The sequence below is a fragment of the Bombina bombina genome, chromosome 5, assembly GCF_027579735.1.
Source record: "Bombina bombina isolate aBomBom1 chromosome 5, aBomBom1.pri, whole genome shotgun sequence".
NCBI lineage: Eukaryota > Metazoa > Chordata > Amphibia > Anura > Bombinatoridae > Bombina > Bombina bombina.
This window is the reverse complement of record NC_069503.1, coordinates 88,740,878-88,756,458: the sequence shown is the minus strand read 5'-3', so window position 1 is coordinate 88,756,458 and position 15,581 is coordinate 88,740,878. Positions and strand designations below refer to the sequence as shown.

General features: G+C 47.2%; 1 protein-coding gene across 2 annotated transcripts in view; it reads left to right on the top strand.

Annotated features, from left to right (window-relative positions):
- LOC128659946 (oocyte zinc finger protein XlCOF6.1-like) overlaps nt 1–15,581 on the top strand; it is a 156,820-nt gene that overhangs the window by 7,914 nt on the left and 133,325 nt on the right. For both annotated transcript variants that reach the window (XM_053713536.1, XM_053713535.1), the window contains exons 2-4: nt 4,560–4,667; nt 5,997–6,104; nt 7,522–7,629. In XM_053713536.1, coding sequence (XP_053569511.1) covers nt 4,560–4,667; nt 5,997–6,104; nt 7,522–7,629 — 324 coding nt within the window. The remainder of the gene's footprint in view (nt 1–4,559; nt 4,668–5,996; nt 6,105–7,521; nt 7,630–15,581) is intronic.

The following is a 15,581-nucleotide window of genomic DNA, read 5'->3' as shown; positions in this document are numbered from 1 at the left end:
GTGTGTGATGTGTCTGAGCTATACAGGGTACAGGTGAGTGTATGTGTGTGATGTGTCTGAGGGATACAGGGCACAGGTGAGTGTATGTGTGTGATGTGTCTGAGCTATACAGGGTACAGGTGAGTGTATGTGTGTGATGTGTATGAGGGATACAGGGTACAGGTGAGTGTTTGTCTGTGATGTGTCTGAGGGATACAGGGCACAGGTGAGTGTATGTGTGTGATGTGTCTGATGGATACAGGGCACAGGTGAGTGTATGTGTGTGATGTGTCTGAGGGATACAGGGTACAGGTGAGTGTACGTGTGTGCCGTGTATGAGGGATACAGGCTACAGGTGAGTGTATGTGTGTGATGTGTCTGTGGTATACAGGGCACAGGTGAGTGTACGTGTGTGATGTTTCTGAGGGATACAGGGTACAGGTGAGTGTATGTGTGTGATGTGTCTGAGGGATACAGGGTACAGGTGAGTGTGTGTATGTGATGTGTCTGAGGGATACAGGCTACAGGTGAGTGTATGTGTGTTATGTGTCTGAGGGATACAGGGTACAGGTGAATGTGTGTATGTGATGTGTCTGAGGGATACAGGCTACAGGTGAGTGTATGTGTGTGATGTGTGTCTGAGGGATACAGGGTACATGTGAGTGTATGTGTGTGATCTGTATGAGGGATACAGGACACAGGTGAGTGTATGTGTGTGATATGTCTGAGGAATACAGGGCACAGGTGAGTGTATGTGTGTGACATGTCTGAGGGATACAGGGCACATGTGAGTGTATGTGTGTGATGTGTCTGAGGGATACAGGGCACAGGTGAGTGTATGTGTGTGATGTGTCTGAGGAATACAGGGCACATGTGAGTGTATGTATGTGATATGTCTGAGGGATACAGGGCACAGGTGAGTGTATGTGTGTGATGTGTCTGAGGGATACAGGGCACAGGTGAGTGTATGTGTGTGACATGTCTGAGGGATACAGGGCACATGTGAGTGTATGTGTGTGATGTGTCTGAGGGATACAGGGCACAGGTGAGTGTATGTGTGTGATGTGTCTGAGGAATACAGGGCACATGTGAGTGTATGTATGTGATGTGTCTGAGGGATACAGGGTACAGGTGAGTGTATGTGTGTGATGTGTCTGAGGGATACAGGGCACAGGTGAGTGTGTGTATGTGATGTGTCTGAGGGATACAGGGTACAGGTGAGTGTATGTGTGTGATGTGTCTGAGGGATACAGGGCACAGGTGAGTGTATGTGTGTGATGTGTCTGAGGGATACAGGGCACAGGTGAGTGTATGTATGTGATGTGTCTGAGGGATACAGGGCACAGGTGAGTGTATGTGTGTGATGTGTCTGAGGTATACAGGGCACAAGTGAGTGTATGTGTGTGATGTGTATGAGGGATGCAGGGCACAAGTGAGTGTATGTGTGTGATGTGTCTGAGGGATACAGGGTACAGGTGAGTGTATGTGTGTGATGTGTCTGAGGGATACAGGGTACAGGTGAGTGTATGTGTGTGATGTGTATGAGAGATACAGGGCACAGGTGAGTGTATGTGTGTGATGTGTCTGAGGGATACAGGGTACAGGTGAGTGTACGTGTGTGAAGTGTGTCTGAGGGATACAGGGTACAGGTGAGTGTATGTGTGTGATGTGTGTGTGAGGGATACAGGGCATAGGTGAGTGTACTTGTGTCCCATGTATGAGGGATATAGTGTACAGGTGAGTGTGTGTATGTGATGTGTCTGAGGGATACAGGGCACAGGTGAGTGTATGTGTTTGATGTGTCTGAGGGATACAGGGTACAGGTGAGTGTATGTGTGTGATGTGTCTGAGCTATACAGGGTACAGGTGAGTGTATGTGTGTGATGTGTATGAGGGATACAGGGCACAGGTGAGTGTATGTGTTTGATGTGTCTGAGGGATACAGGGCACAGGTGAGTGTATGTGTGTGATGTGTCTGAGCTATACAGGGTACAGGTGAGTGTATGTGTGTGATGTGTATGAGGGATACAGGGTACAGGTGAGTGTTTGTCTGTGATGTGTCTGAGGGATACAGGGCACAGGTGAGTGTATGTGTGTGATGTGTCTGATGGATACAGGGCACAGGTGAGTGTATGTGTGTGATGTGTCTGAGGGATACAGGGTACAGGTGAGTGTACGTGTGTGCCATGTATGAGGGATACAGGCTACAGGTGAGTGTATGTATGTGATGTTTCTGAGGGATACAGGGTACAGGTGAGTGTATGTGTGTGATGTGTCTGAGGGATACAGGGTACAGGTGAGTGTGTGTATGTGATGTGTCTGAGGGATACAGGCTACAGGTGAGTGTATGTGTGTGATGTGTCTGAGGGATACAGGGTACAGGTGAGTGTGTGTATGTGATGTGTCTGAGGGATACAGGCTACAGGTGAGTGTATGTGTGTGATGTGTCTGAGGGATACAGGGTACAGGTGAGTGTGTGTATGTGATGTGTCTGAGGGATACAGGCTACAGGTGAGTGTATGTGTGTGATGTGTGTCTGAGGGATACAGGGTACATGTGAGTGTATGTGTGTGATCTGTATGAGGGATACAGGACACAGGTGAGTGTACGTGTGTGATGTGTCTGAGGGATACAGGGTACAGGTGAGTGTATGTATGTGATGTGTCTGAGGGATACAGGGCACAGGTGAGTGTATGTATGTGATATGTCTGAGGGATACAGGGCACAGGTGAGTGTACGTGTGTGATGTGTCTGAGGGATACAGGGCACAGGTGAGTGTATGTGTGTGATGTGTCTGAGGAATACAGGGCACAGGTGAGTGTACGTGTGTGATGTGTCTGAGGGATACAGGGTACAGGTGAGTGTATGTATGTGATATGTCTGAGGGATACAGGGCACAGGTGAGTGTATGTGTGTGATGTGTCTGAGGGATACAGGGTACAGGTGAGTGTATGTATGTGATATGTCTGAGGGATACAGGGCACAGGTGAGTGTATGTGTGTGATGTGTCTGAGGGATACAGGGCACAGGTGAGTGTATGTGTGTGATGTGTCTGAGGGATACAGGGCACAGGTGAGTGTACGTGTGTGATGTGTCTGAGGGATACAGGGTACAGGTGAGTGTATGTGTGTGTTGTGTCTGAGGGATACAGGGCACAGGTGAGTGTGTGTATGTGATGTGTCTGAGGGATACAGGGCACAGGTGAGTGTATGTGTGTGATGTGTCTGAGGGATACAGGGCACAGGTGAGTGTATGTATGTGATGTGTCTGAGGGATACAGGGCACAGGTGAGTGTATGTGTGTGATGTGTCTGAGGTATACAGGGCACAAGTGAGTGTATGTGTGTGATGTGTATGAGGGATGCAGGGCACAAGTGAGTGTATGTGTGTGATGTGTCTGAGGGATACAGGGTACAGGTGAGTGTATGTGTGTGATGTGTCTGAGGGATACAGGGTACAGGTGAGTGTATGTGTGTGATGTGTCTGAGGGATACAGGGTACAGGTGAGTGTATGTGTGTGATGTGTATGAGAGATACAGGGCACAGGTGAGTGTATGTGTGTGATGTGTCTGAGGGATACAGGGTACAGGTGAGTGTATGTGTGTGATGTGTCTGAGGGATACAGGGCACAGGTGAGTGTATGTGTGTGATGTGTCTGAGGGATACAGGGTACAGGTGAGTGTATGTGTGTAATGTGTCTGAGGGATACAGGGCACAGGTGAGTGTATGTGTGTGATGTGTCTGAGGGATACAGGGCACAGGTGAGTGTATGTGTGTGATGTGTGTCTGAGGGATACAGGGCACAGGTGAGTGTATGTATGTGACATGCATGTGGGATGCAGGGCACAAGTGATTGTATGTGTGTGATGTGTCTGAGGGATACAGGGCACAGGTGTGTGTATGTATGTGACATGCATGTGGGATGCAGGACATAGGTGAGTGTATGTGTGTGATATGTCTGAGGGATACAGGACACAGGTGAGTGTATGTTTGTGATGTGTCTGAGGGATACAGGACACAGGTGAGTGTACGTATGTGATGTGTATGAGGGATGCAGGGCACAGGTGAGTGTACGTGTGTGATGTGTCTGAGAGGTACAGGGTACAAGTGAGTGTATGTATGTGATGTGTCTGAGGGATGCAGGGCACAAGTGAGTGTACGTGTGTGATGTGTCTGAGGGATACAGGGCACAAGTGAGTGTATGTGCGTGATGTGTCTGAGGGATACAGGGCACAGGCGAGTGTACGTGTGGGATGTGTCTGAGGGATGCAGGGCACAGGTGAATGGATTTTATTTTCAAAACCCTCACAAAACCCTGTAATACGTCTCCCATGGGAATTCTGATTGGTTACAATGGGGGCTGTATTTGCAGCTAGTAAAGTAACTGATTCCCAGCTAACTGTATGACACAGGTTGTATTTACTGTTGTGCTAACATCATTATACGGTTGTTTCATCCAGATGTGACTGCTAGTGCTGAAGGTTCAGGTGTTTTTAACTTAAATTACACCATATATCACACTAAACTATTATTTAAATAGAGACCATGTAAATAGTGATTTATTTATTATTTTTTCTCCAGGTGAAATAGATGCTAAGATTTCATGTAACACGGAACAAACAGAAGATCAGTGGCTAAGTAATATGCCAGAAGATGCAGAGCAGGAAATATGTGACACTATAAATACAGGTGAGTGCACGTGTGTGACTTGTCTGTGGGATGCAGGGCACCAGGTGAGTGCACGTGTGTGACTTGTCTGTGGGACGCAGGGTACAGGTGAGTGCACGTGTGTGACTTGTCTGTGGGACGCAGGGTACAGGTGAGTGTACGTGTGTGACTTGTCTGTGGGACGCAGGGTACAGGTGAGTGCACGTGTGTGATATGTCTGAGGGATGCAGGGTACAGGTGAGTATACGTGTGTGATGTGTCTGAGGGATACAGGGCACAGGTGAGTGTATGTGTGTGATGTGTCTGAGGGATACAGGGCACAGGTGAGTGTACGTGTGTGATGTGTCTGAGGGATACAGGGCACAGGTGAGTGTATGTGTGACATGTGTCTGAGGGATACAGGGTACAGGTGAGTGTATGTGTGTGATGTGTCTGAGGGATACAGGGCACAGGTGAGTGTATGTGTGTGATGTGTCTGATGGATACAGGGTACAGGTGAGTGTATGTATGTGATGTGTCTGATGGATACAGGGCACAGGTAAGTGTATGTGTGTGATGTGTCTGAGGGATACAGGGCACAGGTGAGTGTATGTGTGTGATGTGTGTCTGAGGGATACAGGGCACAGGTGAGTGTATGTGTGTGATGTGTATGAGGGATACAGGGCACAGGTGTGTGTATGTATGTGACATGCATGTGGGATGCAGGACACAGGTGAGTGTATGTTTGTGATGTGTCTGAGGGATACAGGACACAGGTGAGTGTACGTATGTGATGTGTATGAGGGATGCAGGGCACAGGTGAGTGTACGTGTGTGATGTGTCTGAGGGATACAGGCTACAGGTGAGTGTATGTGTGTGATGTGTATGAGGGATACAGGACACATGTGAATGTATGTGCGTGATGTGTCTGAGGGATACAGGGCACAAGTGAGTGTATGTGTGTGATGTGTCTGAGGGATACAGGGCACAGGTGAGTATATGTGTGTGAGGGATACAGGGCACAGGTGAGTGTACGTGTGTGATGTGTCTGAGGGATGCAGGGCACAGGTGAATGGATTTTATTTTCAAAACCCTCACAAAACCCTGTAATACGTCTCCCATGGGAATTCTGATTGGTTACAATGGGGGCTGTATTTGCAGCTAGTAAAGTAACTGATTCCCAGCTAACTGTATGACACAGGTTGCATTTACTGTTGTGCTAACATCATTATACGGTTGTTTCATCCAGATGTGACTGCTAGTGCTGAAGGCTCAGGTGTTTTTAACTTAAATTACACCATATATCACACTAAACTATTTTTTAAATAGAGACCATGTAAATAGTGATTTATTTATTCTTTTTTTCTCCAGGTGAAATAGATGCTAAGATTTCATGTAACACGGAACAAACAGAAGATCAGTGGCTAAGTAATATGCCAGAAGATGCAGAGCAGGAAATATGTGACACTATAAATACAGGTGAGTGCACGTGTGTGACTTGTCTGTGGGATGCAGGGTACAGGTGAGTGCACGTGTGTGACTTGTCTATGGGACGCAGGGTACAGGTGAGTGCACGTGTGTGACTTGTCTGTGGGACGCAGGGTACAGGTGAGTGTACGTGTGTGACTTGTCTGTGGGACGCAGGGTACAGGTGAGTGCACGTGTGTGATATGTCTGAGGGATGCAGGGTACAGGTGAGTATACGTGTGTGATGTGTCTGAGGGATACAGGGCACAGGTGAGTGTATGTGTGTGATGTGTCTGAGAGATACAGAGCACAGGTGAGTGTATGTGTGTCATGTGTCTGAGGGATACAGGGTACAGGTGAGTGTATGTGTGTGATGTATCTGAGGGATACAGGGCACAGGTGAGTGTATGTGTGTGATGTGTCTGAGGGATAGAGGGCACAGGTGAGTGTATGTATGTGATGTGTCTGAAGGATACAGGGCACAGGTGAGTGTATGTGTGTGATGTGTCTGAAGGATACAGGGTACAGGTGAGTGTATGTGTGTGATGTGTCTGAGGGATACAGGGTACAGGTGAGTGTATGTGTGTGATGTGTCTGAGGGATACAGGGTACAGGTGAGTGTATGTGTGGGACATGTCTGAGGGATACAGGGTACAGGTGAGTGTATGTGTGTGATGTGTTTGAGGGATACAGGGCACAGGTGAGTGTTTGTATGTGATGTGTCTGAGGGATACAGGGTACAGGTGAGTGTACGTGTGTGATGTGTCTGAGGGATACAGGGCACAGGTGAGTGTATGTGTGTGATGTGTCTGAGGGATACAGGGTACAGGTGAGTGTATGTGTGTGATGTATCTGAGGGATACAGGGTACAGGTGAGTGTACGTATGTGATGTGTCTGAGGGATACAGGGCACAGGTGAGTGTATGTATGTGATGTGTCTGAGGGATACAGGGTACAGGTGAGTGTATGTATGTGATGTGTCTGAGGGATACAGGGCACAGGTGAGTGTACGTATGTGATGTGCCTGAGGGATACAGGGCACAGGTGAGTGTACGTATGTGATGTGTCTGAGGGATACAGGGTACAGGTGAGTGTATGTGTGTGATGTGTATGAGGGATGCAGGGCACAGGTGAATGGATTTTATTTTCAAAACCCTCACAAAACCCTGTAATACGTCTCCCATGGGAATTCTGATTGGTTACAATGGGGGCTGTATTTGCAGCTAGTAAAGTAACTGATTCCCAGCTAACTGTATGACACAGGTTGTATTTACTGTTGTGCTAACATCATTATACGGTTGTTTCATCCGTGACTGCTAGTGATGAAGGCTCAGGTGTTTTTAACTTAAATTACACCATATATCACACTAAACTATTTTTTAAATAGAGACCATGTAAATAGTGATTTATTTATTATTTTTTTCTCCAGGTGAAATAGATGCTAAGATTTCATGTAACACGGAACAAACAGAAGATCAGTGGCTAAGTAATATGCCAGAAGATGCAGAGCAGGAAATATGTGACACTATAAATACAGGTGAGTGCATGTGTGTGACTTGTCTGTGGGATGCAGGGCACAGGTGAGTGCACGTGTGTGACTTGTCTGTGGGATGCAGGATACAGGTGAGTGCACGTGTGTGACTTGTCTGTGGGACGCAGGATACTGGTAAGTGCACGTGTGTGACTTGTCTGTGGGACACAGGGTACAGGTGAGTGCACGTGTGTTACCTGTATGTGGGGCGCAGGGTACAGGTGAGTGCAGGTGTGTGACTTGTCTGTGGGACGCAGGATATACAGGTGAGTGCACGTGTGTGACTTGTCTCTGGGACACAGGATACAGGTGAGTGCACGTGTGTGACCTGTATGTGGGACGCAGGGTACAGGTGAGTGCACGTGTGGGACGCAATGTACAGGTGAGTGCACGTGTGTGACTTGTCTGTGGGACGCAGGATATACAGGTGAGTGCACGTGTGTGACTTGTCTCTGGGACACAGGATACAGGTGAGTGCACGTGTGTGACCTGTATGTGGGACGCAGGGTACAGGTGAGTGCACGTGTGGGACGCAGGATACAGGTAAGTGCACGTGTGTGACTTGTCTGTGGGACACAGGGTACAGGTGAGTGCACGTGTGTTACCTGTATGTGGGGCGCAGGGTACAGGTGAGTGCAGGTGTGTGACTTGTCTGTGGGACGCAGGATATACAGGTGAGTGCACGTGTGTGACTTGTCTCTGGGACACAGGATACAGGTGAGTGCACGTGTGTGACCTGTATGTGGGACGCAGGGTACAGGTGAGTGCACGTGTGGGACGCAATGTACAGGTGAGTGCACGTGTGTGACTTGTCTGTGGGACGCAGGGTACAGGTGAGGTTACATGTGTGACTTGTCTGTGGGACGCAGGGTACAGGTGAGTGCACGTGTGTGACTTGTCTGTGGGACGCAGGGTACAGGTGAGTGCACGTGTGTGACTTGTCTGTGGGACGCATGGTACAGGTTAGTGCACGTGTGTGACTTGTCTGCGGGACGCAGGGTACAGGTGAGTGCACAGTGTGACTTGTCTGTGGGACGCAGGGTACAGGTGAGTGCACGTGTGTGACTTGTCTGTGGGACGCAGGGTACAGGTGAGTACACGTGTGTGACTTGTCTGTGGGACGCAGGGTACAGGTGAGTGTATATGTGTGATGTGTCTGAGGGATACAGGGTACAGGTGAGTGTACGTGTCTGATCTGTCTGAGGGATACAGGGTACAGGTGAGTGTATGTGTGTGACGTGCTTGAGGGATACAGGGCACAGGTGAGTGTATGTGTGTGACGTGCTTGAGGGGTACAGGGCACAGGTGAGTGTATGTGTGTGACGTGCTTAAGGGATACAGGGCACAGGTGAGTGTATGTGTGTGACGTGCTTGAGGGGTACAGGGCACAGGTGAGTGTATGTGTGTGATGTGTCTGAGGGATACAGGGCACAGGTGAGTGTACGTTTGTGATGTGTCTGAGGGATACAGGGTACAGGTGAGTGTACGTGTGTGATGTGTCTGAGGGATACAGGGAACAGGTGAGTGTACGTTTGTGATGTGTCTGAGGGATACAGGGTACAGGTGAGTGTACGTGTGTGATGTGTCTGAGGGATACAGGGCACAGGTAAGTGTACGTGTGTGATGTGTCTGAGGGATACAGGGTACAGGTGAGTGTGTGTATGTGATGTGTCTGAGGGATGCAGGGAACAACGTGTGGGACATGTATGAGGGATACAGGCTACAGGTGAGTTATGTGTGGGACATGTATGAGGGATGCAGTGTACAGGTGAGTGTATGTGTGTGATGTGTCTGAGGGATACAGGGTACAGGTGAGTGTATGTGTGTGATGTGTCTGAGGGATACAGGGTACAGGTGAGTGTATGTGTGTGATGTTTCTGAGGGATACAGTGCACAGGTGAGTGTATGTATGTGATGTGTCTGAGGGATACAGTGCACAGGTGAGTGTACTGTGTGTGATGTGTCTGATGTGTCTGAGGGATACAGGGTACAGGTGAGTGTATGTGTGTGATGTGTCTGAGGGATACAGTGCACAGGTGAGTGTATGTATGTGATGTGTCTGAGGGATACAGGGTACAGGTGAGTGTATGTATGTGATGTGTCTGAGGGATACAGGGTACAGGTGAGTGTATGTGTGTGATGTGTCTGAGGGATACAGGGTATAGGTGAGTGTACGTGTGTGATGTGTCTGAGGGATACAGGGTACAGGTGAGTGTATGTGTGTGATGTGTCTGAGGGATACAGGGTACAGGTGAGTGTACGTGTGTGATGTGTCTGAGGGATGCAGGGCACAGGTTAGTGTATGTGTGTGATGTGTCTGAGGGATACAGGGTACAGGTGAGTGTATGTGTGTGATGTGTCTGAGGGATACAGGGTACAGGTGTGTGTATGTGTGTGATGTGTCTGAGGTGAGTGTATGTGTGTGATGTGTCTGAGGGATACAGGGTACAGGTGAGTGTATGTGTGTGATGTGTCTGAGGGATGCAGGGCACAGGTGAATGCATTTCTCTTGTAAAGGTGTATCCAGTCCACGGGTTCATCCATTACTTGTGGGATATTCTCCTTCCCAACAGGAAGTTGCAAGAGGACACCCACAGCAGAGCTGTCTATATAGCTCCTCCCCTAACTGCCACCCCCAGTCATTCTCTTGCAAGCTCTCGACAAGAAAGGAAGTATCAAGAGATATGTGGTGACTTAGTGTTTTACCTTCAATCAAAAGTTTGTTATTTTTAAACGGTACCGGCGTTGTACTGTTTCACTCTCAGGCAGAAATTGGAAGAAGAATCTGCCTGGAGGTTGATGATCTTAGCGGTTTGTAACTAAGGTCCATTCCTGTTCTCACACATAACTGAAGAGTACGGAAAGAAAACTTCAGTTGGGGGGACGGTTGGCAAATCACCTGATTTGAGGTATGTTCAGTGTATTTTTTTCTAGAGAGATGATAAAGTCTAGAAAATGCTGACAGTGCCTGATATTTTTGAGGTAAGCCTGATACAGTGATTTAACAGCGACTGGGATCATGCTTACAAGATAAGTACCCTCATAGTACTTAGTGTTTAAACGTTTGCATTAATTAACAGAAAAAAACGTTTTTTCTCTGAGGGTGATAAATCTTTATTTTGGGGCCTAGTTTTCCACATGGCTGTTATTTTACTCCTAGGAGTAGTTTTTTATGGCCCTCTGACTGTGAGTGCATGGTGGGAGGGGCCTATTTTCGCGCACTTTATGCTCAGTTGTTATACAGACTGAGACATCTAGCTTCTCTAAAGGAGTCCTCTGGCACCTAGGACCACTATAGAGGGGTTCTTTCCTGCAAAAATCGTGTTTAAGGGAAGGTAGGAGCCACAGTAGAGCTGTGGCAGTGTGTTTGACTGTTTTTTAACGGTGTTACCGTTTTTCTATTCCGTTTTTGGACCTAAGGGGTTAATCATCCATTTGCAAGTGGGTGCAATGCTACTTTAGTCTCTTGTACACACTGTAAAAATTTCGTAGAGTTTACTGCTTTTTAACACTGTTTTGCAGTTTATATGGTAGTTTTTTTCTCTTAAAGGTACTGTACCGTTTTTGTTTGATTGATTTTCACATTTATTAAAGTGTTTTCCAAGCTTGCTGGTCTCATTACTAGTCTGTTAAACATGTCTGACATAGAAGAAACTCCTTGTTCATTATGTTTAGAAGCCATTGTGGAACCCCCTATTAGAATGTGTACCAAATGCATTGACCTTTCTATAAGTTATAAAGACCATATTATGGCTTTTAAAGATTTATCACCAGAGGTTTCTCAGACTGACAAAAGGGAGGTTATGCCATCTAACGCTCCCCATGTGTCAGAACCTATAACTCCCGCTCAAGTGACGCCAAGTACATCTGGCACGTCCACTGCGTTTACTTTACAGGACATGTCGGCAGTTATGAATCATACTCTCACAGAGGTATTGTCCAAACTACCAGGGTTACAAGGAAAGCGAGACAGCTCTGGGGCTAGAATAAATACAGAGCTCTCTGACGCTTTAGTAGCTATGTCTGATATACCCTCACAATGTACAGAAGCCGAAGCAGGAGAGCTTCTATCTGTGGGTGACATTTCTGATTCAGGGAAGGCGTTACTTCAGTCTGACTCTGAAATGACAGCATTTAAATTTAAACTTGAACACCTCCACGTGTTGCTCAGGGAGGTTTTAGCGTCTCTGGATGACTGTGACACCATTGTAGTCCCAGCATGGACAAATACTTTGCTGTGCCTATTTACACTGATGTTTTTCCAATCCCTAAGAGGTTTTCAGAAATTATTACGAAGGAATGGGATAGACCAGGTGTACCGTTCTCTCCCCCTCCTGCCTTTAAAAAAAAGTTTCCCATAGATGCCGCTACACGGGACTTGTGGCAGACGGTCCCTAAGGTGGAGGGAGCAGTCTCTCCCCTAGCTAAACGTACAACTATTGCCGTCAAGGACAGTTGTGCTTTCCTAGATCCAATGGATAAAAAACTAGAGGGTTTCCTTAAGAAAATCTTTATACAACAAGGTTTTATTCTCCAGCCTCTTGCATGCATTGCCCCAGTCACTGTTGCAGCGGCTTTCTGGTTCGAGTCTCTTGAAGAGGCTCTACAGGTGGAGACCCCGTTGGATGATATCCTAGACAGGCTTAAAACTCTTAAGTTAGCCAATTCATTTATTTCTGACGCCGTTTTTCATTTAACAAAGCTAACGGCTAAGAATTCAGGTTTTGCCATTCAGGCGCGTAGGGCGCTATGGCTTAAATCCTGGTCAGCTGACGTTACTTCAAAGTCTAAGCTTCTTAACATCCCCTTCAAAGGGCAGACGCTATTCGGGCCTGGATTGAAGGAGATCATTTCTGATATTACTGGAGGAAAAGGCCACGCCCTTCCACAGGATAGGTCCAGCAAATCTAGGACCAAACAGACCAATTTTCGTTCCTTTCGAAACTTCAAGAGTGGCGCAGCTTCAACTGCTGCAAAACAAGACGGAAATTTTGCCCTGTCCAAGCTAGTCTGGAGACCTAATCAGGCTTCTCTAAGACAGCATGAAGGAGTAGCCCCCCCGGGACCGGTTCTAGTTGGGGGCAGACTTTCTGTCTTCGTCCAGGCTTGGGCAAGAGACGTCCAGGATCCCTGGGCTCTGGAGATTGTTTCCCAGGGATATTTTCTGGATTTCAAAGCCTCGTCTCCAAAGGGGAGATTTCATCTCAAACAATTATCTGCAAACCAGATAAAGAGAGAGGCATTCTTACGTTGTGTTCAAGACCTTCTGGTCATGGGAGTGATCCACCCAGTTCCAAGGGAGGAACAGGGGCAGGGATTCTATTCAAATCTGTTCATAGTTCCCAAAAAAGAGGGAACTTTCAGACCATTCTTGGATCTCAAGATCCTAAACAAATTTCTCAGGGTCCCATTCTTCAAGATGGAGACTATTCGAACCATTCTACCTATGATCCAGGAGGGTCAATATATTACTACCGTGGATCTAAAGGATGCTTATCTCCACATTCTGATACACAGAGATCATCATCGGTTTCTCAGGTTTGCCTTCCTAGACAGGCATTACCAGTTTGTGGCTCTTCCCTTCGGGTTAGCCACGGCACCAAGAATCTTTACGAAGTTTCTAGGGTCCCTACTGGCAGTTCTAAGGCCACGAGGCATAGCGGTGGCTAATTACCTAGACGACATTCTGATACAGGCGTCGACTTTTCAAATCGCCAAGTCCCATACGGACATTATTCTGGCATTCCTGAAGTTTCACGGGTGGAAGGTGAACGAAGAAAAGAGTTCTCTCTCCCCTCTCACAAGAGTTTCCTTCCTAGGGACTCTGATAGATTCAGTAGAAATGAAAATTTTTCTGACAGAAGTCAGGTTGTCAAAGCTTCTAACTTTCTGCCGTGCTCTTTATTCCACTTCTCAACCGTCAGTGGCTCAGTGTATGGAAGTAATCGTCTTAATGGTAGCGGCAATGGACATAGTTCCGTTTGCCCGCCTACATCTCAGACCGCTGCAACTTTGCATGCTCAGTCAGTGGAATGGGGATTACACAGATTTGTCCCCACTGCTAAATCTGGATCAGGATACCAGGGATTCTCTTCTCTGGTGGCTATCTCGGGTCCATCTGTCCAGGGGAATGAGCTTCCACAGGCCAGAATGGACTATAGTGACGACAGATGCCAGCCTTCTGGGCTGGGGCGCAGTCTGGAACTCCCTGAAGGCTCAGGGCTCGTGGTCTCAGGAGGAAGCCCTCCTTCCGATAAACATTCTGGAACTAAGAGCAATATTCAATGCTCTTCAGGCTTGGCCTCAGCTAGCGGAGGTCAGGCTCATCAGATTTCAGTCGGACAATATCACGACTGTGGCCTATATCAACCATCAGGGGGGGAACAAGAAGCCCCCTGGCAATGTTGGAGGTTTCAAAGATAATTCTATGGGCAGAGGTTCACTCTTGCTATCTTTCAGCTATCCATATCCCAGGAGTAGAGAACTGGGAGGCGGATTTTTTAAGTCGGCAGACTTTTCATCCGGGTGAGTGGGAGCTTCATCCGGAGGTATTTGCCCAGTTGATTCAAATATGGGGCAAACCAGAACTGGATCTCATGGCGTCTCGTCAGAACGCCAAGCTTCCTCGTTACGGGTCCAGGGACCCCTAGGCAGCGCTGATAGATGCTCTAGCAGCGCCCTGGTCCTTCAGCCTGGCTTATGTGTTTCCACCGTTTCCTCTGCTCCCTCGGCTGATTGCCAAGATCAAGCAGGAGAGAGCTTCAGTGATTTTGATGGCTCCTGCATGGCCACGCAGGACTTGGTATGCAGATCTGGTGGACATGTCATCCTTTCCACCATGGACTCTGCCGCTAAGGCAGGACCTTCTACTTCAAGGTCCTTTCAAACATCCAAATCTAATTTCTCTGCGTCTGACTGCTTGGAGATTGAACGCTTGATTCTATCGAAGCGTGGTTTTTCCGAATCGGTCATTGATACCTTAATTCAGGCTCGAAAGCCTGTCACCAGGAAAATCTATCATAAGATATGGTGTTAATATCTTCACTGGTGTGAATCCAAGGGTTACTCATGGAGTAAAGTCAGGATTCCTAGAATTTTATACTTTCTCCAAGAGGGATTGGAGAAAGGATTATCTGCTAGTTCCTTAAAGGGACAGATTTCTGCTCTGTCTATTGTTTTGCACAAACGTCTGGCTGAGGTTCCAGACGTTCAGGCGTTTTGTCAGGCTTTAGTTAGAATCAAGCCTGTGTTTAAACCTGTTGCTCCGCCATGGAGTTTAAATTTAGTTCTTAAAGTTCTTCAAGGGGTTCCGTTTGAACCTTTGCATTCCATAGATATTAAACTTTTATCTTGGAAAGTTCTGTTTTTAGTAGCTATCTCCTCGGCTCGAAGAGTTTCGGAGTTATCTGCTTTACAGTGTGATTCCCCTTATCTAATTTTCCATGCAGATAAGGTAGTTTTGCATACCAAACCTGGGTTTCTTCCTAAGGTAGTATCTAATAAGAATATCAATCAGGAGATTGTTGTTCCTTCATTATGTCCTAATCCTTCCTCAAAGAAGGAACGTCTTTTACACAATCTTGATGTGGTTCGTGCTTTAAAGTTTTATTTACAAGCTACTAAGGATTTTCGTCAAACATCTGCTTTGTTTGTTGTCTACTCTGGACAGAGGCTTCGGCAACTTCTCTTTCTTTTTGGCTAAGAAGCATAATCCACTTAGCTTATGAGACTGCTGGCCAGCAGCCTCCTGAAAGAATTACAGCTCATTCCACTAGGGCGGTGGCTTCCACATGGGCTTTTAAAAATGAGGCCTCTGTTGAACAGATTTGTAAGGCGGCAACTTGGTCTTCGCTTCATACTTTTTCTAAATTCTACAAATTCAATACTTTTGCTTCTTCAGAGGCTATTTTTGGGAGAAAGGTCTTACAGACAGTGGTGCCCTCCGTTTAAGTGCCTGC